General features: G+C 37.5%; 1 protein-coding gene across 2 annotated transcripts; it reads right to left on the bottom strand.

The window, feature by feature from the left end:
• Positions 1–10,072: 10,072 nt before the first annotated feature.
• On the bottom strand, positions 10,073–25,792 carry pex2 (peroxisomal biogenesis factor 2). 2 transcript variants are annotated; one of them, XM_052023046.1, is made up of 2 exons: positions 25,535–25,792; positions 10,073–14,428 (listed from the first exon to the last, which is right to left on the bottom strand). In XM_052023046.1, the coding sequence occupies exon 2, from the start codon at positions 14,409–14,411 to the stop codon at positions 13,503–13,505; it is 909 nt and encodes a 302-aa protein (XP_051879006.1). In that variant the 5' UTR covers positions 14,412–14,428; positions 25,535–25,792; the 3' UTR covers positions 10,073–13,502. The 2 variants fall into 2 exon arrangements, 1 of the variants encoding a protein (XP_051879006.1); XR_007956888.1 differs by lacking the exon at positions 10,073–14,428 and adding an exon at positions 16,810–16,981.
• Positions 25,793–25,899: the final 107 nt, after the last annotated feature.

A 25,899-nucleotide genomic window follows, 5' to 3' on the forward strand; every position in this document is an offset into this window, starting at 1 on the left:
AAGGTGAAGAGGCTGGATGACAATAAAACAAAACACTGGCCACACAATCACAAATGCAAAAGGAATTCTAGCCAGTAATGAACAGAGCAGTGACATAAAAAGTCAAGAGAACAACTAAATTTTCCTCATAGAATGGACACCTATCAAAACCATGAATAACGAACATTACCCATAATTGGTAACAAAACACAATTATCTATAACAATCTTACTTATCAATAACCTTGAACAGAGAGCATTGGAATATTTGAAGTTTATAGTGCATTTACATTTACACTGTGCATTTACACTGCTGTTGAACTCTTATTCTCTTTCCAGAAGGTGATGTATTGATATTGATGTTACTTTTTCAAGCATAACCCATTCTTGTCTGTTCTGTCTGACCTGGAAATGTGTGTATGATTGACTATTGCATGGTGTTGGTTTAAAATGACTGAGCAAAAACAGCCATAAAAAAAATTCTGAAGTCGCGAGTTTGCCAACGACTCAACAAAATAAAACAAAAGTTGCAGAAAGGCAACACGAGGGAACAAGGCTCAACACAAAAAAAAAGCAGAGCTTTAGAAAAGAAAAGAGAAATAGAGCATGTCTGAAAGAAAAAGAAAGCCTAATGTGTGATTCTATTGTTTGGTTATTCCATAAGGAACTCTGGACATATAGCCCATAGTTCATAAAAAGAATGGAGGAAATAAAAATCAAGTCAAGAGGATAGACATAGTAAGAAGTCAAATACAGAGATAGGTACATATTGTTCATAAAAGGTCATTGAAATTAGATTGATGGTGTTTTCATAGATGTTGTTTAAAAGGACCCACCTGAAGGTAAATGACAAAATTCAACATAAGAAATTAAAATGAAAAATGAAAACAAAGAGGAAAGAACATAGCCGGGTGATTGGTTAGAAGACTGGACAGCAGGAGAGAGGATACAATCTCTAATTAATGGCATATGACAAGTGTCGTAATCAGAAATTTACAACTTGATTTGAATATTTTACCATTATATACTAACTTGGAGGAAGGAATACAGATCTACACATGTAACTTTGCAAATGAACCTATATTAGAAGGCACAATACATTGCATGTGTAGGAGATGAAAGACACTGAAGGATAGAGACAGATTAAGTGAGCAGGCAATGCAATAACCAAAAGGTACAGTAAAATTTGAGTTCATCTCTTTAGATCCAAGAAACATAAGTTAGATTTTTTTTAAAAAGCGTTGAAAGATCAGAAACTATGGGATAGCAAAGGAGTATTGATGAGCATGTGTGCAAAACACTATTATCTAGTCAGGATATATAAGAGGGTTTGAAATGTAAATGTGAAGTTGTACAGAACCTTGACTGGACTACATTTAGTTTTTGGGCAACACACCTCAGGAGAAAAGAAACTTTTAACCTCATATCATGGGTGGAAATAGGCAACTCTGGATTACCAAGAAAACAGAATGGGTACTTATCCCAATAACCAGGTGACATCCATTCTGTGTATAATGGTATTTCAGATTGTGTTTTTCTTAATGAATTGTGGCATAGAAAGCAGAGCATTAATTTTACAAGTAAAAAAACTGCACTTTTGTTCAGGAAGATATTATAGGACAGAGACAGAGAAGGACTTTTAGTCCCATAAAGCAAATTCCTGTTTACACAGCTGCAGGGGTGGTGGAAAGGAACCACAAACCATTTGCAGTTGTGTGGAAAATTCCAGAAGCTATGCAATGTTTGTTTTGTCTTTTAACCATTTTGGTATCAGTTCATTCTTAGTTGAAAAGAGTAGAAACAGACATTTGCAGGCCATTTTTGGCAGGCAACGTAATCATTCAAATATGGGTAGCTTTGGATCAGATGGGTTTTTGTCAAAATATTCACACTCATTCTACCCATACACTTCCAGTAGGGCCGAGTTGTGCACAACCAATCTATCCTCAAGAGATGGGTTCATTGAAAAGACTTAAAATGAGGATGCATGTATTTTAAACATGATTTATATTTTTGGCCTGTGACAGCTGGACTTCCACAAATTTGAAAACTGGACAAGCAGTAGGAGGCGAGACACACTCAATCCATGTTAAAAGTGCACATGCACCACTTCTTGTGCAGACAGGAGAACAGCCCAACAAGTTATTTAGTAACACAACTCCACAATCTCTGACCCCCTATTCTCACAGTCACCAATCCATCTGATATCTCCACTTTCACCCACCTCCTCCCCCACTTGGCAATCTGCCCCAGATCTTTCCCTATCTCCTTTCTACCCCTACTAGATCCAGCTATTTTGTCATGGTGGCCTCATGTCACAGGCATTTTACACTTGTTTGAGAACTAAGTGGGTGGAAGGAAACAGAGAAAAGAAATAGTTGTTATCTATAATACTGCATTTTCCCAATGCAAAACAGCTACTCTTCCATTTTGAGTAGCAATCTCAGTAAATATCAAGGCCTAGCTATTACCTCTGAACTCGCCAATTACAACAAAGACAATTGCTGCATATTTTAACTCACTGAACTCTTAAAAGCAACTGGCTCACATCACACCGGTTGTATAGAAAACAAATGAATATCTTAAAATGATGTGAGCCTAATACCACATAATGTACCAGGTAAATGATATAATTAATAACCAATTTATCTATGAGAATTCTCATACTTGAATTGGGGAATTCTCCCAGTTTCATCAGGAAAAAAACAAATAAAAATGCAACTTACCTTTTGGACTTTTACTGGCCTTAATCTAATTCCTCACTAGATTTGTCTTGCTAGAAACAATAGCATTGCTTGTAGAGTTCTTCAGGTGAATATGATTATTGGGTATTGATCATATACCAGTGAGCCCCTCAATTACCTTGATTGATTATTCCTGCCACTTGTTCAGTAACACAGGCTAAAATAGGTCAGCTCCTAATGTCTCTTACTGATCTTCAGCACTTATATTCTATGGTGCAGTGGGGTTAACATTTGCCCTTTTGGGCTCTTATTTAGGTAATGTTTTAAAGAGATAGTTGTTAAGGATATGATTAATAGCAAGACAGGCTATTGGCAGATTTTTAGTCACCTCATTATTTTAGGGAGATTTAAGGTTTGTTAAGCATTTTTCTTAAATATATAAAAATGGTATTAAAGCAGCTGTGAGTAACACAACTGAAAACAAGAGGGTGAAATTTGTGTTTATTATAGCTGTTCTATTTATTTAATCAAAACAGAACAGCATTTGTTTGAGAGAGAATTGGAGAGATCGCTTAGAAAATTACAAAGCAGTGCTGACGAAGCAGGGAAAAATTGCCCCCAATTCTATCAGGCATTGGACTCCTCCAAATCACTCTTTGAGGAACCCTCACTCATCACTCCCTACTCCACAGTAAACCTACAACACCTCAGGTTCCGTAGAGTTGACAGTACACGTGCTTTCGTGCTCCAAATTGTAATACAGTTCTGTTTACTCTCGAATCTTTCTGTATGGGTATTAACTAAATGCCAGGATTTTTCTCTGTGGTAAAGGTCACAACTGTCCTGAGATGTTGGAGGTTCCACATCTCTCCCAGGAACAACTGAATACCCAAGAATTTTCTGAAGGTATTTTTTCATTGACCACAGGAAGTTTCATGGAATAATAGAAATAAAAATAACAAGACCCTGAGGCATAATTTTGTCTTTTCTGTAACTTCCAACCCAGAGCAATGAATCATTAATATTCTAAATGCCTTTCATGGATCCAGTTCCTCAATAACAATTCTATTTCCCCATCAGTATTATCTCTGAATATTTCCCAATGAGTTACATAATCATGACTTTCCGTTGCATGCCAAATATTTTACAATTAAGCTATGTGTTCACCACATTCCTCCAAATGGTTATAAAGATTTTACCTCCAAATTTCCTTATTTATCCAAGGATTCCAAGAATGCTTGACTCATTTTCCTCCTTCAAAAAATATCTAAATTAACATTCCAATCTTTCTAAACTTAAAAGTCTAATAAAAATTGCAACGAATTTCAATCCAAGACTTATTGGAGAAGGGGTCAGAATTGGGAGAGGGTGAGTTGAGGCAGGTTTTCCATTCTGTCAGAGTTCTTCTACCAAAACAATGGCCAAAAACCATGGAATTCACCCCAATGGTGTCCATCAATAATTTTTTTTGTCTTGGTTTTATTTATTGTCCATATTTAATATAGTTCATTTCCTATTATAGCTGCTTTAAAAATATAAACATATATTCTTTGTTCAATAAATTAGAAACATATTTTGGCACTGTAAGCAGTTGCACTGTTTGAGTCTGCTTAAATCCTCTGTGAAATGCTGAGCCGTTCCAGTGCAGTAAAGAACACAAATGCAGCAGATTTTCCAATATTCTCTTTTTCTCTCGGCTTCTTATATCTTCAATTACTTTTCAGATACAAAAGCTTTAATAGGATGAGTATGTTAACTGTAAAGTTGGGATTCATGGTGAAAGCATCAATGAAAATATTAATACAATTTTCCCTCACCCATACCATTATAGTCCTGTTTAGAGTTATGGTCAACCAAACAATATGTCTGTTTTACCTAAATAAAGAGAGATATTATAGTTTTAATTCTTGTGTTATAATAGGACAGTTTATGTTAATTTTCTGGAAAGCAGGAAGAAGACAGCCTGCAATTATTTAAAAATATGAATGTGCATTCCTGAAGTGTTTGAAGACTAAGGCAATGGCAAAACAGGAAGTCGTTTTTTATTTCGCCAAGCAGGTGCTTCCCATTCAACTACAATTGACCCAGAAGACAACCAACAGGTGTTATAATTTCTGAAAACAGACTTAACATTTCAGGGAAAGGGGATGCAATGATTGCCACGTTGGAATCTTTAGTGAGACAAATCAGAAATTATAAACTCAGCAACTGAGGATAGTAGACTATAACAATTTGCCCTGAAATGCATTCTGGAAATGCAATGACTACTGTCCAGTGGCACTTACATCAACCGTAATGAGACGCTGGTTGTGGCGCGTATCAACTCCTGCCTCAGAGATGACCTGGATCCGGTCCAATTTGTCTACCGCCACAACAGGACAACAGCAGATGCAATTTCTCTGGCTCTTCACTCTGCTCTGGACCATCTGAACAGGAACTCATATGTCAAGCTGCTGTTCATCGACTACAGATTGGCATTCAACACAATTATTCCATCAAACTCCTCACCAAGCTTCAAGACCTGGGCCTCTGTACCTCCCTCTGTAACTAGATACTTGACTTCCTCATCGGCAGATCTCAATCAGCGAGGACTGGTAACATATCCTCCTCTCTGATCATCAACACAGGTGCACCTCAAGGCTGCGTGCTTAGCCCCCTGCTCTACTCTCTATACACACATGACTGTGTGGATAAGCACAGCTCCAATGCCATCTTCAAATTCGCCGACGACATTACTGTTATTGGATGAATCACAGGTGGCGATGTGTCAGCTTACCAGAGTGAGATAGGTCACCTGGTTGAGTGGTGCTGCAAAAACAACTTCTCGCTTAACGTCAGCAAAACTAAAGAACTGATTGTCTATATTGGGGGGATCGGCAGTGGAGAGAGTCAGCAGCTTTAAATTCCTGGGCATTAACATATTGGATGACCTGTCCTGGGCCCAGTACATAGATGCAATCATTTACTTTTTTAGGAGGTTAAGGAGGTTCAGCTTGTCACCGAACACTCTAACAAACTTCTACAGATGTACTGTTGAAAGTATCCTGACGGGTTGCATCATGGTCAGGTACGGCAATTTGAATGCGTAGGAATGTAAGAAGCTGTAGAGAAGAGTGGACTCTGCCCAAAATTACGGGCACATCCGTCCCCACCATTGGTAGTATCTACAAGAGGCACTGCTTCAAGAAGGCAACATCTATCATCAAAGATTCCCACCATCTGAGCCATGCCATCTTCTCGCAGCTACCTTTGGGCAGGAGATACAGAAGCCTGGAATCCCACTCCACCAGGTTCATGAACAGCCACTTCCCTTCAACCATTTGGTTCTTGAACCAACTGGCAAAACCCTTATCACTACAGTTTAGCATCACTATCATCACTTTGACCATTTTGCATTAAAATGGACTGTTTTTTTGTTCTAATTGTGTTTTCTTGTAAAAATTGTGTATAATTTAGGTTTTTGTTGTGAATGCTGCTTATATGATGCTATGTGCCTGTGATGCTGCTGCAAGTAAGATCTTCATTGCACCTGTGCATACATGTACTTGTGCATCTGACAATAAATGTGACTGACTTTTAAAGTGATTTGCATGAACTACAAAAAAATTAAATTTGTGAAGTTCACCAATGGGATCGGAAATGTAAGTTATACAAAAAGTGCATTGAAAATGTGGTGAATTCCAGGAATAGGTTCTGCTGAGAGAGGATGTTCTTAATTCTTTTCTAGGGATTATAATAAACACCAGACATATGTGATGTAATACGCTAATAGATGATTAATCTATTTACCAAAAAATATACATTACAATATATACAAATGTTTGATTTTAACACAGAACTTCTTGTAATGGGGACATCTCAAGCAGTGGCATGTTAGATTTTTTTTCTCCTCGCCCTGAGACTTGAAAATACTATTGCTGCAATTTGCTAGCATTGTTACCTTGAGTTCATGTTTTAAGGAGGCTAATAGTGCAAATCATTCAGCATTTTACATCTACTTGTAGCACATCACTTCCTTGCTGCAAATCTTCTCATTATTTAAGCACCAAAATGGCCTTATGCATTAAACTCTCCACTACTCTCCTAGAAAATTCTGTAACAGATAACTTAAGGTTTTGCAAAAGCCATATACTGTGGACGCTGAAAATCAGAGTTTGATCAGCACTGAAGAAAAGTCATCAGCTTGATATGCTATCAGTTTCATTCCACAGATGCTGCAAAATTTTTCTTGGAATTTTCTGTTTTTATTTCAGATTGTGTGTAATTATATTCAATAACAATTATAAAACCATTAGTGGAAAATTATGGAAAAGGGACATTTTTCAGTGGAATTTAGAACTTCATCTCACTACTTTTTCACTGTTCAGATTCACTCAATTCAGAGAAGTGCAAGTACTGGTAGACAAATCCAACAAATGGTTCATATAACTTTCATTTTAAAAGTAAACCTTCTAGAGGATTCTAATTTTCTGTGGAACTTAGGTTGAAGAGTTTCGGAAACTCTAGGTAAAAACTAGTACAACAGAGATAACAAGTTTATAAAAGACAGTGAGTAGGCCATTTAGTGTATAGTTTTAGGTGCAACATCAGAAAAAATATATTAAAGCCACAGCTAACACTTAATGTGGATTCATTAGGATAACACCGAGGACAAGAAACTGCAGTTTCAGGAGAGACTTCAGATAAATTTCCATGACTGTAATGAAAAAGAGACTTCTGAAGGTTTTTGATAGGATGCTAGAATAACACTTTTCTCTGATTGATGGGGTGGGGGGGGTTTCATTACAAAGGGGTTGAGGAGGGATGGGGAGGATGTGATTCTCAATACTCTTAACTTCTCCCTCTGGATTACTAATTCAAGAGTTTTTAAGAACATGTAATACTTCATCACGGGAGCAGAGGCAGAGATTATAGTTCCTTTTACAGACATGGATAAACATTTGGGAGTAAGGAAAATATAATTATTTTGATAATGTGAATGCACATGCAAAAAATATTTAGATTGATCAATTTAAATAGTTTTTGAATATTTCTGAAAATTCATATTTTTGATAACTTTGACAGCATCGTCACATCTGATGGAACCAGCTTCTCTGTACAAGTTCCTGCTGGGGAAAACTCTGCAAAGTTAGTCGGTACCTACTTTGGAGGCCAGCAGTGAATGTGGGCGAGCCACTATTAATCACAACTTCTGGGTGAAATCAGGTTTCAGGACATATATTGTCTTGTGAGTATTTAGTCTGAGATCAGAGCTGAATCTTTGCAATAAAAACAGAAAATGTTGGAAACTCTCAGCAGGCCAGGCAGTCCTTGGTATGTCCCACCCAAATGGGCTGTGATCAGCTAACCTTTCAAAAAGAGAAAATTCAATTTCCCAATCTTGCTACATTTTATTGCCTGTCAGTAAGCCAACCTTCACTTAATCAAGGAGATATCGTGTGGTTTGAAGGGAGGCCATCTCACCTTAGAGCTGTTTTTGGTCATCCTTTATAATCATCTTTCCTCCAGTTTCCACCAGCCACACTGACAGCACTGGGGGTAGCACTGTGTAGGGATATTAGGACGAAAGGTACATGGACAAAGCAAGTGAGCAAAGGTGAGCAGTTGATACATCTATAGGTCATTGCTATGTTGTGGAAAGTAGGTACTGTGGTGTTGTTCAGATGAAGGGGCAATGACAATCTGGTAGACAGGAAAGGTAAAACAGACCCTGCCATGGTCTTGTGATAAATTAAAGTTTCTAACTGCATAATTAGAAAGGGATTAGTGAGGCAGGCTTCCACCTTTCTCATCCCCTTCCTATTGCTGTGTCCATCTGGTGACAATGGCTGAGACTATATCATTGCTTACGTACGACAACACAAGCTGCTTGGAATCTTCAACGAGATCCTCACTAATATAGAAAACACCCCAAATCTGCCCAAGAGGTTCTACAAAATCATGTACAATGGACAGTGTTTCATAAGACAGCTCTGCCGTTCCTGTAAGACATATTCATAACATTAGCTATGTTGTTACTCAATTGCCCATGTCATTAATTGATAATTCTTATCACCAAGTTGCCAGTGACTTGTCTGATGTGGTGGGGGAAAAAAACTCAACAAACAATGGATTGTCTGAGGATGAAAGAGTCATGTTCCTGAATTACTTCACGTTGATCAACAGGAACCTCCAACTCTGGCTGCACACTAACTGCACCTTAATCAAGAACACATTGCAGTAGAAGTTGATTGGATTATGAGGAGGCATCCTAGAAGCACGTAAGAAATAGGAGCAGGAGTAGGTCACTTTGCTTCTTGAGCCTGCTTCACCATTCAATAATATGGCTGATCCAATCTTGGCTTTTGTCCCACTTTCCACCCAACTCCCTTCTAGTTCAAATTGTTGTCAATCATCATCTTGAAGAGATTCAATGGCTGCATCCACAGCTCTCTGGAGTAGAGAACTCCAAAGATTCAAGACCCTCCAAGAAAAATTCCTCAACATCTCCCCCTTAAATGGATCATGTGTTGTTCTGAAACTATGGCCCTAGTTCTGGATACCCCTTCCAGACAAAACATCCATTCATCCTGAAAATCCCCCTTACAATCTTATGTTTCAATTAGATCATGTCTCATCCTTCTAAACTTCACTGAGTGTAGGTTCAGCTAAACTTTTCTTCATGTCATCCTTGGAATCAACCAATGAACTTTATCTGCACTGCTGCCAATGTAGGTTAAATATGGAGACCAAAACTGTACACAGTACACCACCTGTAAACATGCATCAAAACCTCAGTACTTCATACTACTTGCAATAAAGGCCATTATTTCATTAATCTTCCTAGTTACTTGCTGTACATGCATGTCATTAATATGGATTCTAAATAGCTGAGTAACCAGCACCATTCCCTGTGGCATCCTCCTCATTACTGGAAGTCAAATGACCAGTTTCCTGCACAGGATGCAAACAATCCTTTTGTAACACGTACTTAGAGCATGAAGTAATATACACACTATAAAGCTCTACTTGTACATGCTAGAGGCTGCAACACTAGCAATCAAATAGTACCATTGGCAAGAGTTTTCAACACATCTAAATGTTCTTAGTCCAGAAAACACTTTGCATTTAGCATTTGACTTGCCTCAGCACCACAGCCCATCATAGTGCTTCTCATCCTCACACTCAGCCACTGGATAAATCAACCTCTGAAGAAATAGTGGAGACATTGATAAGCAGTACAGTTAACATACATGGGATATTGTGTTCTATATCTCAATATCCAAATAACCTACACATTCCTTTTTGCTGGTCTGGATGCATTATAACTTTTAATTCATTACATATTTTCCTGATCAAATTAACAAGAACATTAATTTTCAATTAAGGAAAAAATAAGAATTAAAAAACTAGTGAATCATTATGGTTTATCTGCTGGACATCATCTTTATGTAGCAGGATTAGCACAGAGAAGTAAATTGATGAGTGAAGGAATAAGGAAATAACAGGCTGATAATCTTTTGATTATTTTGAAAAACTAATGAAATAGCAGATGGTATTTCACTGCATTAAAAGACTGAGCACAACATTTTTCTTTTCTCATATTCCTCAGATTGGCACTGTTACCTTCTTCCTCCAACTCTATTCAGTAAAATTGTAATCTACTGAAAATCTACAATGAAATTGATTCCTCGGGAAAACTGATGAACCACTTACTGCCGGTGACTGGAAGGAAAGTTGTTGTTTATAACCTTTTACAAAGAATTTTTAGGCAATACTTTATTCAAAGCAGAAGCAGCCATTGTACTGTTCTAAAATAACAAATAAATTTACTGATTCATCCTAATAGTGAAAAGATGTACAAATGGTTTTATTTCAGTTGCAGGAATTTATACAAAATGTTTAAATATTTTCTCAGTGTCATGTGAATTAATATCCTAAACTTAATAGACATATGCATGATTCATTATTTTATTAATTCTATATGGTTTCAATTAAAAGACACAAAATTACATCCAAATATTTGGTTTTCCTATGGATGACAGAAGTTGTTAAGGGCACAAAATTGTCAAATTAAGAGTATTTGATTATCATTTAGTTACAAAGACTTTATTAAAAGATTAAAGACATCAAAAGGAAGGCTGGGAGAATTTTATGCAGAGGATTGCTGAGACATCAACTACTTTGGCAGAAATCATAATGAATACAAAATCCATAACAGTTTTATAGTCAATAAACAGTTGAAAAAGTTATTTTTTTAAAAAGAGTGGAAATATAACAGCTATTTAAGAGTAAGCCAGTTACAATGTGCTACAAGATTCTATCAAAATTAATATTCATTTGTGGATTCTTATACCAAATAGATGGGCTAATATTACCACAAACTATCCTATTTCAGGGCTTTACTGCACTAAACTACAGAAGAGTTTCAAAAACAGAAAATGCTGTAAGTCAGCCAGCATCAGAAGCCACATTGATGAACTAATATGAGTGGTTGATTGGACGATTATAAGCCTGAAGGGGACCAAAGTAGAGCAGCTCAATCTTCTGAAGGAGTTTAAGACCCTCATGATACTCAGATCATATTATCATCTAATTCTGGAGGAAGCTTCCCATTAATGTCTTTGAGAGGAAAGGAAGGAAACTCCCCCTCCCCGCCATATGAGCCAATGAAAGTGTCCTGTACTCTTGGAACCACAATGGTGGGCTGGACCTTCCCAAGCTGCAAGTCCAAAAACCTTCAGCTGTATCAGAAAAAGGCTGTCCATGCAACTATTCAGAGCCCTGCTCATCGAAGTGCCATTCAAGATAATGGGCGAAGAGAACAAAGACCAGGTGACGAGACTAAGGAACCTGGAAGTCCTCTAATACTAAGGAGTTTCAGCAGAAGGAACAGCCACATGCACTCAGATGAAGTAGAAGTATTGGAGATAATGGAGATGCAACTGGTGATGACAGAAGGGACCAGGCAGCAACCTGAAAAGAGGCATGCAAATTGGAGCACATGGGAGTTCCAGAAATGGGCAGAGGATTGGGGATCAAGGACTTCGGTGAGGACAAATGATCAAAATCCTAGGTAAGCTGTAAGAATCAGTAGAAGTTGCACAAGTTTATCAATCCACTGCTACTGTGGTGTAACCTGTAACTAACCAGGTGCACAACCAACTATGGAAGACCGCAGTGGGTTAACACATGTAGGCTGTGTGAAATCCATAATGAAACTGTTGGATACATCTCCAGCCAGTGCTCCATTGTCAAGAAAGCCAGGATAAATACGGGTACAACAAAGTCATAGAGTGCCTGAAAGAGAAGGTTGTCAAGTATGAATGGACTACACTTGTCAAACCCCACCTCCACCCAACAAATGGAGCTTTATGGAAGCTGAACTTAATATTTGTCAAGGAGGATGAGGTGGCTGTGGTTGATGCCGCCATCAGATATAAGCATAACTAGTTCCTTCAGAAGGCACGGTGAGAGAAGCGAGGCAAATACAAGCAGCTGACAGTCAGACACAGGAACTGACTCAAGGCTGGACCATGGAATTCTTCAGCCTCATCATTAGCATGGGGATGAAAATGGGTGAAGGAGAATGATGGTCTGATGAAGTTCCTGAAAATTAACCGCTATAGGACATTTGCCAAATATGTATGATTTCAATACTGGATTAACAATAGATAAATTTCAAGTTTTAATGAATAAGTGAGCATCAGTCCCTTACCTAATTAACACCTGTGAACCCAGCATGAGAGTGTGACAATACTAACTTCTTAATTAATGAAGTTTGCCTCAAGTCAAGTGACATAAATGTAAACAGCTTCCTGCATGATGATTTTTGGTGAAATGGAGAGAGCAAGCACATCCAAAATTAAGTGGCAACCATCGATTCTGACAGGCCCATTACACTGGCTACCCTAACTGAAAGGCTCCGACACCTCAGCCCCAACTAGCAGCACCTCACAGATGAGGACAGAGGATGGAAAGTCACCCAACGCACGCACGGCATGTAAACCATCAGAACTTGCACTCATTCATTGAGTCAAATCCCAGGAAAGATGCTGCCTGACCTGCTGAGCTTTACCAGAATTTTATATTTTTGTTTCAGATTCCTAGCATCTGCAGTTTAAAAATAAATTTCATCTGCAGAAATGATAGTTGCTCTCTGTAGAGGAAACTTAAGACAAGATCAAATCAGAGAATTAAGTGTAATTGCTACTCGAGATAGTGAATTTCAAAAACAAATTGGTTGGTGAAGGGGGGGGGGGGGGGCGCGAAATCAAGAAGGAAGCAGAGTTGGTGTATATAAAGTACATTGAAGCCTTGTTTCACAAACTTCTTGATGCTACAGCTGTCAGACATGCGACAATGGTTCTCAAGTTAATCAGAACAAAGGATTGTTTCATTTTTTTTCACAAAAGTTAACAAGATACAGATAAGGTTAATACATCCATCTACTTATGCACTATGTAGAACAGATGTCCAAAATACAAGCTCTGCAACTAGAAATGGTCAATTGAGTATTTTATTTGGGAAGAAGCTGCTTTTATCATGTCCTCATGATGTTTCGTCAATACCGCAAATGGCAAATGAAGTGAGTAACCCAGTTGTTTGTCCCATGTCTGAAACAGCTGATTGCTTAAAGGAGAATTTTATTCAGATACTAAGTCAGTAAACAGGTTTAAAGGTTAGCACAACACGGTGGGCCGAAGGGCCTATATTGTGCTGTACTGTTCTATGTTTTAATATAATTATTTTTCACATACATCCAAGGGTTATATCTGCATCTTGCCCTTTAATAATGCATTGAGATAATCACCCTAGATCATGTGTTCAAATCCCAAAATGGGGTTTAGGCAAATATGTATTAGATTGATTGGTGAACGTTAGATATCAAAGGTACTATAGTTTGGATCTCAGCGCTGCATTTTGGGCAAGTAAAGTAGGCATCAGATAGATAATTACTTTGAATGCAGTAATAACAAAAAACATGCTTACAACCAATTATGTGAGGCATAGTTGGCCAATCACCACAAATGGCACATTCTTTACAGTGGATTGATAGTGTGCCATCATCGTCTTGGAGATGGCCTACTGGAAGGAACCATGATGAAATAACTAGTTTAAGTTTTCTGGTATTGATGAGTGGCAGAAGAAATATTAAGAATTCAGCAAAGCCATGCCATAAAAGTTCACGATTCATATATTCAAAGCCAACTTGACGAACACCTTGAGGTCTGCAGAACACAGCTCTGATTCCTATAAGTCGTTCTGGAAATGCGGCAAATCTACCTTTCTGAAGAAAGATGAGAAAATTCAGTAGTCCAACAACTTTCAAAAAGCCAAATGAAAAAGTAATGAAATATTTAAACTTGTAGATAATTGACTCCGGAGAACGATTACTAAATACATCATGGGCTCTCTCTTGTAGCCATTTCCCTCCAATGGTGCACAATGCGTACCACAGCTTCTGACGTTTACTCATTGGTTTGTACTGTTGTCCCTGAGATAAGTCATTTTTATATCTAATGTTCAGAAGTGTCTGACCAACGGTTGCATTTTGAGAATAGATTGTAAATCTCCATAACAAAAGTTGCAGAAATGCTTTCAGTTCCGGTTCAAAGTTTGTAAGCAAGCCAGGTTTAAAACATTGGAAACACTGGGCAAATTGGGACCACACAAGCTGTTCTAAGGCTCTATCCAGTTCAAAAGAATCTAGTTGGTTTATTCTTAGTACTGGAGTCAGGGTATTTACATTGTCTTCCATGGAATCCATGTTTTTACAAATGGCATCTAGAAAAAATAGAAACATAGATGAAGTGAAAAACTGAATTCTTCACTAATTGAAACAGAAACCAACATTGCCCAGGTGCAATACAAAGTGTAGAACAGTTAATAACAAAGTGCATTGTAAATAATATGTAAGTTTGCAAATTTAGGGAGAGTGAAATTACCTGATAGGTAATGGGTGAATAGATTACAAAATGTGAAAGTTAAACTTTAGTTTGTTACTTTAAAGTAAAAGAAACGTGTTAAATGTTAACAGAAACAGCTTTTGAGTGGATGGTAACAATCAGCTGTTACTGCCTAAATAAGAAACATTGTAAAAACTGGTGAATGTATTTTTTATTGTGGGATGGATAGAGGAGGATGTAGGGGAATAGAGAAGTTGGGCATTGAAAGCATACATCACTGTATTTTAAAAAAAAATTAAGCTTGGTAGAATACGTTCATTTTTCAAATTGCTTTTTGTTAATGTTTTTATTTTCAAATTTGTTCATTTTTTAAACTAAACTCCCCTTCAAGCAATGAAACTGGAGATGTTAATAAAGTAATGGAATAAATAGGGTTTCAAATTTTGAGGTTTTTCCCCTTTACTAACTTTAAACTTATGGGCAAAAAGCTAAGTGCATTTCAAACCCAAGAAAGATGCTTCCCTGAAACTGAAGACACGAGTGATCAGCAGTAATGTGGGTTTATTAAATGTATAACTGTGATTTTGTAAATAATATAGCGTTCATGATAACTGCTATGCATCAGTAATGACAATAGACAATACTAATAAAAAAATCTACTTACAGATAACAAATTAAGTAATGACGATGGCAATATATAGCACCTTAATACATCAAATTCAGGTGTCCCAAACTGCTTTACATGCAATGAAAATCATTTGAACTGCACTTACCATTGTAAGTGCAAAAAAAAGCAGGCAAAGCACACACAGCAAGCTCCATAACTAGCAAAGTGATAATGACTAGATAAACTGTTTCACTAACCAATGTTCAGTGAGGATAAATACTGGCCAGGTCACCATGTATAACTCCCCTACTCTTCTTTAAGATAGCACCCATGATTCTATACATTTACTTGAGAGAAGACAGGATCTCAATCTAGCATCTCATCCAAAACAGGGTCTCAGTTTAAAAGCTAATCTAAAAGTCAACACCTCTGATAGTGCAAACATCTCCCAGTACTGCCACTGAAGAGTCAGCCTTGATGAACATCATTTGAATCAACTGATAATTCAGAGATCAGTCATAGCTTTACAAAATATTTGATTACTGTCTAGATGTTATCCTCCACATAAAATTGAAGACAAAAAATTTGCTGCACTGAAAGTACTGTACACAAATGCAAGGCACTGTTTTACAGAAATTCATTTTAATAGGAGTCAGTTATCAGCAGCATTGTATCTGATTCTCATTGAATATCCATGTGATTATGGCAATATAGATTCCATTACTGGGATAGCCAAACATTTAATTACTTAATTTAAAACACTTTCTTCACCGCATGTTCTTGATACAAATACTTTAAAAGAGCATTCTTGGCTAACCACGTACCTTGGAGGAAGTTGTAGAGCAAGATAATTTAAACCATAATAACACAAAGAAACTATATTACTAGCTTGAGTCAACATGACAAAAGTTAAAGCATTTTAGAACTAATTAATTGACCAGCAGCATTTTGATATTTATTATGGAAGTTATAAGATATTTTATAAAAGAAAGTCTGTTTCAGTTACATACTTTACATATGACTCAATTGTGTGAAAATCCTTATTTAACAATACTCTTGATGTTATATAATCTTGCAGTATAGTAAAGAAGGATGAAAAAAGAACAAAAGGGATGAGTTCCAAGAATAGTCATAAGGGAGGAGATAGATTGGAGAGATGAAAAGGTTTCAGGTTTGTATTCTACGGTGAGCCCAAGCAGTTGAAAGCATGGTGCTTGGGACAAATGGAGGGGTGGATGATGCACAACGTTCTGGAGCTCAAGGAAAAAGGATAGGAGAAATTATTTTGTTGGAGATGTGATAGAGCAAGGCCACAGAGGGATTTAAACACAAGGATGGCTGAGAACCAAGAGCAAATGTAGATAATGGGCAAGTAGGACATGGTTTACAACAAATGGTAATGGTTCTGCATGGACTGGAATTTTAGATATATGGGGTAAGCCAGGCAAGCACTAGAATAATAAAAGTTAAAGTGTTGGTGGGTGATCTCAGTGATATGGAGGGAAACAGTCATAGTGATGGAGGACAAATAAGAATGTCAAGATTTAATGAGAACATCAAGGCTTCAACATTCTATTCAGCAAAACTGTATCTGTGGAAGATGTCCAAATGGGTTAAGGCATTAATATTGTTCCAGAATAACTCACTGCTTTTCTGAGATGAGCACTATTCAAAGGTCACGCAGGATGTTGTTTTAATGTCTGTCTGAAAGCAGGCATGTTTGACAATGCAGCTAAATCCTTAGTTAGATCTGTGCTCAGTTCTCTGGAGTTATTTCTTCTCCAAATTTGATGTAGACGTTTTTAATAATGAATCTGAGGGTACCTGAACGAGAAACAAAGGTGACACCTGGCCTTATTCACTGGTACTGAAACAAATTGTTTCAGGGGCATAAACAAAAATGCATCCATATAGTTAATCCACCTGCCATTAAAAAAAAATGAATAAAGTTCATAATTTAAGGATATCCTGAAATGACAAGACTATCCTGAAATGCGCTAACACCATATTGCTATTTTTTTTTAATGATGTGGTGTTAGTAGCCTTTGTTTGTTAAATGGTGGCAGCATCATTGGGCTCAGGCCATACCTGGAGCAAATCAGTGCCGATACGAAATAAGACAAATGGAAAGCATTATATTGTATTCTGGTTCTTAAAATTTCTGAAAACATTCATCATTTGAAAAAGAAAGTCAGCCTGACATCTTTTATAATTGATGCAAATGATGAAGAAACAAACATATAGACTCATGGTCAAAGATTTCATCTGGTACAATAGAAATTATATTGAGCAAGTTTGAAACTATTAATGACACAGAGGTGAAAGAGATTTACCTTTTAGCCCAAGTATTAAGGAAAACAGTTATTGAAAATGAACAATTCAATTTAATTCTTCTTGTATGAAATTCAAGTGATGTACAATTGGTTACATTTGACCATTTGAAGTCATATTGTACTAAATCTAAACAAAGGTACAATGGGGCTTCTGGGAACGTTAGCAGACAAAATTTGATGCCAAGCCACAGAAGCACAGGTTAAAGCTGTCAAAGAAATAGGTTTTGTGGTGAAACTTAATGGAAGATATTGAGGAAGAAAGTTATTAGACAGTTAGCAGCCAACAGTGAGGTGATGAAAATTGGATGAACCAGAATGCCAAGATAGGAAAAAGATGAAGAACACAGACAGGTGACTTGGAAATGATGGATATAAATTGGCAGTTTATATTGGAGGTTTGCTTGGGTTTAAATTTAAAACATGACCAATGCGAACTTGACTGGAGCTTAAGGACACCACTTTTTGATTTACTTCGGGTCAAATCAGATAGCCATTCATTGAGAAAAGATACTTGCCCAGCTACTTGCAAACATTTACTTGGGGTGCATTTATTTATAAAGAACTGGTTCTTTCAGATCCAACCTGAACCCAAGCACTTGTAATTATTTTGTTACCAGACTTGACCCAAGCTTGACACACATATTTAGGTCCTGTTGGGTTTGAGTCAGGCAGCCAAGCTTGAATTTGTAATCAGTATTTAGTTTGCAAATACACAAGATGCAAGCTTCAAAATGTAATATATTTGAATCCTCAAGCAATCATCATCAGATTTGATTGCAAGGTGCAGGTGTATTTTTAAACAAGGTGTTGTTCTGACGGCTTACTTTGAATATTCAAGTCTTTTTAAAAACTTTGCAGCAAGTTGGTGGAGAAGCAGCTTCTATCATTATTAACCCATTTGGCAACTAAATAAACTGAGTTACACACCAACACTCAGACTTTCACAACTATCAAAGGCTCCATTTGGAAATAATTGTTAATCAAGTATTCTCCCACATTACACTGAACAATTATCCACTAACTCCACCAGTGACCGAACCATTAATATCAAATACTCCTACTATCTTACAATGTAGGACTGCAGTCTTTCTACAGGGTAGCTCATTTTGCCTTTTTGGCCTCATGCATCAATAGCGAGAAGAAGATTCTGAAAAGGCTGGCTCTGATCCACAATACTCTGGTTGAAGATCATTTAAGAAACAATAGAGAGAGTTAAAGTATTTGAATGTTGTCATGTGGAATATAAGCCGAATTTCAGAAAGGTGAAAGTAAGTACTACCAAAGAAGTAATTATCAGGGTTGCACTACTTCAAGATAACATTCCCCTCCTGCTACTCTGGAAAAGTCATCGAATTTCTTCTGACACTTGAGTATCCATGCAAGGTTTGTAGAAATTATCAGCAATTGCTAATATTACCTCCTTCCATGGGTTTGTATCGAGCCCTTAGAGACTCTCTTTTTTCCCTCAGCAGAAACACAACTGCAATGCTATTTTGGAACAAGATCTGTTTTTGGAAAAAAAATCTCCCTAATACTTTAATGATTTTTCATCAAAGTACAATTTTTGGAAAGTTTACATTTAGCCAACTTTGAAGTAGAAATGAAGCCTTTTTTAATCCAACAAAACAAATACTATATCAGAGGACTTCCATGCTATTCGTAAGTCTGCAATTCTATGCTGTACTATCTACAAACTCCAATAATGCTTCAAAATATATATTTTTATAACACATTAACTACAATAGTGTTTTACTGTGGGAACAGGAACTTCCCTTGATATTTTTTTCCTCAATGCAGTTATTGAGTAGTTTACAAATTATGAATTAATACATTTTATTTGGGAGCATATTATTGACATAAACCTATCAATAGTAATGTGGCTATTGTCAGGAGCTTGTCAATATTAATGTAGTTATGATTTAGAGATCACACAGATGTAAGGCAGGCAGAACGACGTTTCCCACAGGCTTCTATCAATAGCTACATTTCTATTGACAAGCTCCCAGGATGTACTTGGGGATCTATTACCATCAGAGTTTTCTGTCAATAGATTTTCCTTTAAAAAAAAGCATCTAAATTTTCAAAGCTTCAAGCTTATGGAAAAGCCAGTCTCCTTACAACCACATATACTACCAGTAATTTCAACAGATTTAAGTATGAAAAATAGGCACTCTACCGAGGTTATTGACTGTATTAAGCCAAGGATTAGACTAATTCAAAACAGTTGTTAAAGAAACTATACTGCTTGGATGTTGCCATTGCAGTGCTCATTATGCAAGGAAAAAAATCTACTCGCCATTGACGTTTTTAAAAAAATCCATCTTGCTTTTGAGTGGGAGGAAAACAAACAATGCATTCTTGAAATTGTATTAGTTTGAAGTATTGCAAATATTGTTGTAATACAAATAAATTTTTCCAAGTTCAGATTCCAGCAGAGATCATTTGAAGAGTGGCAAAGTGTTTTCAATCATTGGTTAAATGTGGAGTTTTCTTGTGGTGATACTAACAGACTTGAAGACCTGTTGCAATAGTTTACATTTTAATGTTGAAATGAGGATGAATCACTCTGTGCAACTAGGTGCATTTGTCATGCATAAAGATTGTAAATAGCTGATCCCAAGCATTGATCCTTGCAGCACTTTCATAATTACTTCCATAGTTACAGACCTCAAATCCCAAAATGTTTTATGCATTCCAAATACTTTTTTGTCTATTAACTAATCCAGACACAGATATTAACCCTAATCTTGAGAGACCTCATCCTGTACAAAACTTTGTGTGGCAACACACTGAATGGCTTCTGAAAATTCAAATAAACTGTGCCTACTGGATTCCCTTAACTACCCTTCGAAAAAAAATCTCCAAAAGAATTTCACTTTCATAACATGTTGACAATCAACACAGGTGCACCTCAAAGATATATGCTTAGCCCACTGCTCTACTCTCTCCACACCTATGATTATGTGGCTAGGCACAGCTCAAATGCCATCTATAAATTCGCCGATGACACTGTTATTGGCAGAATCTCAGATGGCGACGAGGAGGTGTACAAGAATGAGATAGATCGCCTGGTTGAGTGGTGTTGCAACAACAAACTCATACTCAACATCAGCAAGGCCAAGGAATTGATTGTGGAATTCAGGAAGGGGAAGTTGGGAGAACACCAGTCCTCATTGAGGGGTCAACGGTGGAAAGGGTGAGCAGCTTCAAGTTCCTGGGCATCGACATCTCAGAGGATCTATCTTGGGCCCAATACATTAATGTAATCACGAGGAAAGCATGCCAGCGGCTCCACTTCATTAGGAGTTTGAGGAGATTTGGTATGTTACCAAAGACTCTTGCAAATGTCTACAGATGTATGGTGGAGAGCATTCTGACTGGTTGCACCGCCACCTGGTATGGAGACTCCAATGTGCAGGATCGAAAGAGGCTGCAGAGGGTTGTAGATTCAGCCATCTCTGTCATGGGCACAACCCTCCCCACCATCGAGGACATCTTCAAGAGGCAGTGCCTCAAGAAGGTGGCATCTGTCACCATCTGGGGCATGCCCTCTTCTCTTTACTACCATCAGGGAGGAGGTACAGGAGCCTGAAGACCCACACTCAACATTTCAGGAACAGTTTTTTCCCCTCCGCCATCAGATTTCTGAACGGTCCATGAACCCTACCTCATTATTCTTCTTTTGCACTATTTTATTTATTGTTTCGTAACAAAGTGATTGTCATGTCCTGCACTGCATTGCTGCCGCAAAACAACAAATTTCACAATGTATGTCATTGATAATAAACCTGATTCTGATTTTGTCCAATAATATTGTGATTTGCTAAGTGGTCAGTACAGATATCATGCTTCACCACTGAAACAGCCCACTGGAAACAGCCTTCTCTCACCAACTCTATCTGAATACTTCCTGACTCTTAACACCTGTCCCAGTGAGAACCATTTCAGTGTCTCAAGCCTGTACAGAAATGCATACCTCATCATTCCCAATGGCTCCATGACTCTCTTCTGCAGCCTTGTGGCTCAAAGGAGTTGTTGAAACTTTTACAACCTATACACTTTTATTTCACCAGTATGCAGTGGATTTGAACTGGTCCATTTCCCAGAACAGAATTTATGAATCATCTACCTCACAGTTCTAACACTGACAGCAATCTCAATCTAATTGTTTCCCTTATAAACAAATTGATGAAGCACCATTGGCACCCAGAGATGCTCAGAGCCATAAGTAGTACTTTTCTCTTGTGATTCGACGGCCATTAACCCAGATTTTGCATTAGTAAACTTCTTCTGTTCATTTGTCTGTACAACACTCAGCAACTATGGAATTTTCCATTGAAAATTTTAATGCAGAAACCCTGAAGTTGCTGTCAGTGATTCACTGCTTTCTTAAGGTGAACTGTTTGCAACCTTCTCCAGTAAAATCCAGCTGAAAGCCTTGAACTAATGTAAAATCAGGCTTTTGGCAATAAGGTCTGATTGTAAAATATGCTGTAAAACTCACTGTTTTAATGGTATATTGTAACGTTGTCTTTTAATGACTAGTCATTAACCATTGTCCAAAAAAATCTAAATTTTCATTTGTTATTTCCTTACTTGAGTATTTCAAATCATGGGATCTAAAATAGCTTCTACTTCAATCATAAGAATACTCCATTCTTTACTTAGTATTTTATAATATTTAGAAAGTTACTTAAAGCTTCTTGCTTTCTTGGCTGTGTTTGGATGCTGAGGCAGCTTAAGAGACACCCTCTTGAACTGAAGACCAATGGGTCTCAGAATAAGGGAATTTCTCAACACAGAGATCACTAAAACCTGCCATTTCTGGTCAGTGTGAAATGCAGCAGCTTTACCAGTGACTACAAATAGGTAAACACTGGACTTCCTTAGTGGAAACCCAGCCTTACTCTATCTTCCCCCCCCAGCAGGAAAATCTTTTTTTAAACTCAATTCTTCTTTTGATTGCATTTTTATGATAGCACTAAGCCACTTACATACACTTTTTGCTCTGCTCATTCCCTTTTGGGAATTACTTTATACTGTATAAGAATGATTCTTTATACTTAAATTATATTAATCTTATATTTGTCATGTCTGCTTTGTCCTTTTCGTTTTAATCAATATTCATACAGGTGACACCAGATCTGGTTGCCTTTCCTTCTTGTAGGAGTTTTACCTGACCATCTCCCCGAAGGCCTCCCACTGTGCAATTGTTTTATTCTGTCATTTCATTACGCATTCACAGGATTTGCAGCAAAATTGCATGTTTATAAAGAAATTGCCTGCTTTGATTAAAAATTCAACAAGACCTTGTATCTCCATATATAATAATTCAAAAAAGTTGCTTCTAACTAATCTGAAATACAAAGAATTGAAATAACATTTTAATTCCCTCTCCAATTTAAAATAGCAAAGTTTCCAAATTCTGTTTATTGCAATAAATGTTAAAGAAATTAAATATCAACTAACAGATGTCCTTGTCAAAAGCCAAAATTAATTTACATAATCTGGTTATTAGAATACCAGAACAATGACAAAATTTGGAACAGTAACAAAATACTGCCAAATAGAAAAGTGGAGTAAAATGATATACTTATTGTAATATATAGTATGTACATTTTCCATATGAAGGCTAGGAATGAGTAGCTCAATTGGGAATGGAGGTTCCAAAATATTTGTTTAAGAAAAAATAATAGCCGAATCCTATTACTATAATTTTCCCCAAGTATCGTCACTATTTTACAGCAATACTCTTGGGAGCCTGAAAATTGATAATGTTCTCACTACTTTCTCCAGGTGGAAAATATTACATAAGTTATTTGGCTGTAGGCAAAACGTGCTATTACCCATGTAAACTCCAGTAGAATACAATTCTGACCATTACAAAATTACTATCACTTTCTCCTGCTCACAACTAACAAGGCATTTCATGGGGAAAAGAAAATTGACGAAAGTACAGATTGGGAGAACTGCTTCCTGGAATATACTAATGCTTCTAACAACTTTTGATTCAAACTTGGGAAAAAAAATCTGGCTTCCAGCCAATCTAAAGTCACTTAAGAGAAAAGTGACTTCGATGCTCAACATGAATAATGGGACCAGTGGGCCAGAAGAAATGAAGCTGAGTATTTCAAGATTTTAATGGAAAAGGGAGAAAAGGGCTAAGCAACTGGCTGGAAAAAAGTTAAATAACTTCAGAATGAAGAAAAATAAAAAAGCAAATAAAAGTAATCTGCTCACAGTAAAAAGGCATGAGTAATTTTTGTAACCTTAGTTTCTGTACTGCAATCTTTATATAAACTTTTTCTTTTAAATTTCAAAATTCCCCACTCTCATGTTCTTGTTAGTTAAACAATACACTACAAGTTTTATTCCTCAATAACTCTAGTTTTGTTTTCCTCTCAAATGGATTATATTTGCAATGTTTTCCTCTCCTTTATGAAGCCTCTGACAATATTACTTTACTTTTGTAACACCTCCGATGCTTAATCAATTATGGCCTTCCATTCGACTGACACCACCATCCTTTCGTCTCTTTCTGTCCCACTACTCATAATTTTGCCCTCATTTGCTTTGGCCATCTTCTACATCTTTTCTCAGTTTTCAAATTATTTTCATAAAACCTCTCTCTTGAGACATTCATTCTGGTTTCTTATGTCTTTTGCTCACTCAATATGCAGTCCAAAATACAGTCTAAAAACCAACTTGAAATGTACTGCAAAAACATTGTTTTATTATTTCAAACTGCTGATCCCCTGATTCTAACTTTATTTTAATATAGCAAATTACTGTAACATTTATAATTCTTCAGCCTTGTAGTTGAGAAACAAGATGTTCTGTTCATTCTGGTAACTATTAATACTCTCTACAAAAACAAAGAACTTTCACTTCATTGGGGTGGGTGGGAGAATGAGATAGGGAAGAGAAAGGATAAATGTCTAACCCAAATTTGCACAGTTGCAATAAAAAGAAATGGAATTAAATTTCATCAGTGTTAACATTTTTAGAAAGATTATACAGTGAATGTTTCCAAGATCATATATCATTATAAAGTTTGGATGGAGTTAGAAGCATAAGGGGGACCTTGTAGAGAATTATAAAACCATGAGGGGCATAGATAATATAGATTGTCAGTCTTTTTCCCCAAGGTAGGAGAGTCCAAAACTAGAGAGCAGAGGTGAGAAGGGCAAGATTTAAAGGAGATTTGAGAGGCACGTTTTTCACACAAAGGGTGTTGGGTATATGGAACAAACTGCAAGAGGAAGTGGTAGAGACACGTACAATTACAACTAAAAGATATTTGGGCAAGTACATGAATAGGAAGGGTATATTGGGATATGGACCAAATGCAGGTAAATGGGATGAGCTCAAGAGGTCACTTCGGTCAACATGGATGTTGGGCCAAAGGCCCTGTTTCCATGCTGTACCAAAAATACATTAGGAAATAAGCAGCCAAGGAGATATCAGAGAAAGAAGACAAAGTGCAAAGAACAGATTTTTATAAAGTTTCTGGTGGGAAATAGTAACGCATTTAAAAAATATTTTATCCGTTATGAAAGAACAAAATATTTCAATTATCAGAGACACAAAAGACTGTAGATACTGGACTATGGAGCAACAAACAATCTGCTGGCGGAACTCAGCGGGTCGAGCAGCATCGGGGGTGGGGAAGAATCGTGGAGGCTTCGGCTCGAAACCTTGCATGAGGATTTCATTTATCAATGAATTTCTATTCCCACATCAAAAAAATGTGGTCCTTTGTTAACATTTTTCTATCACTTACCCAAAATAGCAAGGTTAATAACACTGACATATTATGAAATTCGTGCAAAATCTGTAACAGATGTTCTGCTGAACTGGGGCAAGATGCCGCAGGTAGGCCTCGGCTTCGTTCAACGTCCTTTTCAATAGAGAATCGGACTCAGACGCTGAGGCCTACAGTGCAGGCAACACCCACAATGGGGCAGTGAGGGTAAGGCACGTCAAGAAGATAAAAAGCTACACCCTGAAACTAGACAAGCTCCACCAAGTGCAAGGACTTTACCTGTTGTCAACGCCGCAAGTAAAGCGACCTGCACGCTTGAAACACTCGCGAAGCACGCCAGCAAATCAGAAGGCCCGGACACGTCACGTGACCTCGGGCACGCCGATGTAAACACTGGCGGTTGCGGTAAAGGGACGAAGTTTATCTCGTTTGATGCTAGAAGCAGTGGAATCCATGTAACGCCGGCTGCTTCTGCGCTCTCTCTCCCCGCTGCAATGTGGTGTCCACTGCGCCATCCTGCCTCCCGCACGCAGCGGGTAGTCCCGCTGCTGCCCGGCGGTTGGCGTGACGTCGACGGCCTCGCGCTCCGCCCTCTCCACCAATGAGCGCGGGGAAGCCGCTGTACCGCCGGCGTCTGCCGTTGG

The sequence above is a fragment of the Pristis pectinata genome, chromosome 9, assembly GCF_009764475.1.
Source record: "Pristis pectinata isolate sPriPec2 chromosome 9, sPriPec2.1.pri, whole genome shotgun sequence".
In the NCBI taxonomy this organism is placed as follows: domain Eukaryota; kingdom Metazoa; phylum Chordata; class Chondrichthyes; order Rhinopristiformes; family Pristidae; genus Pristis; species Pristis pectinata.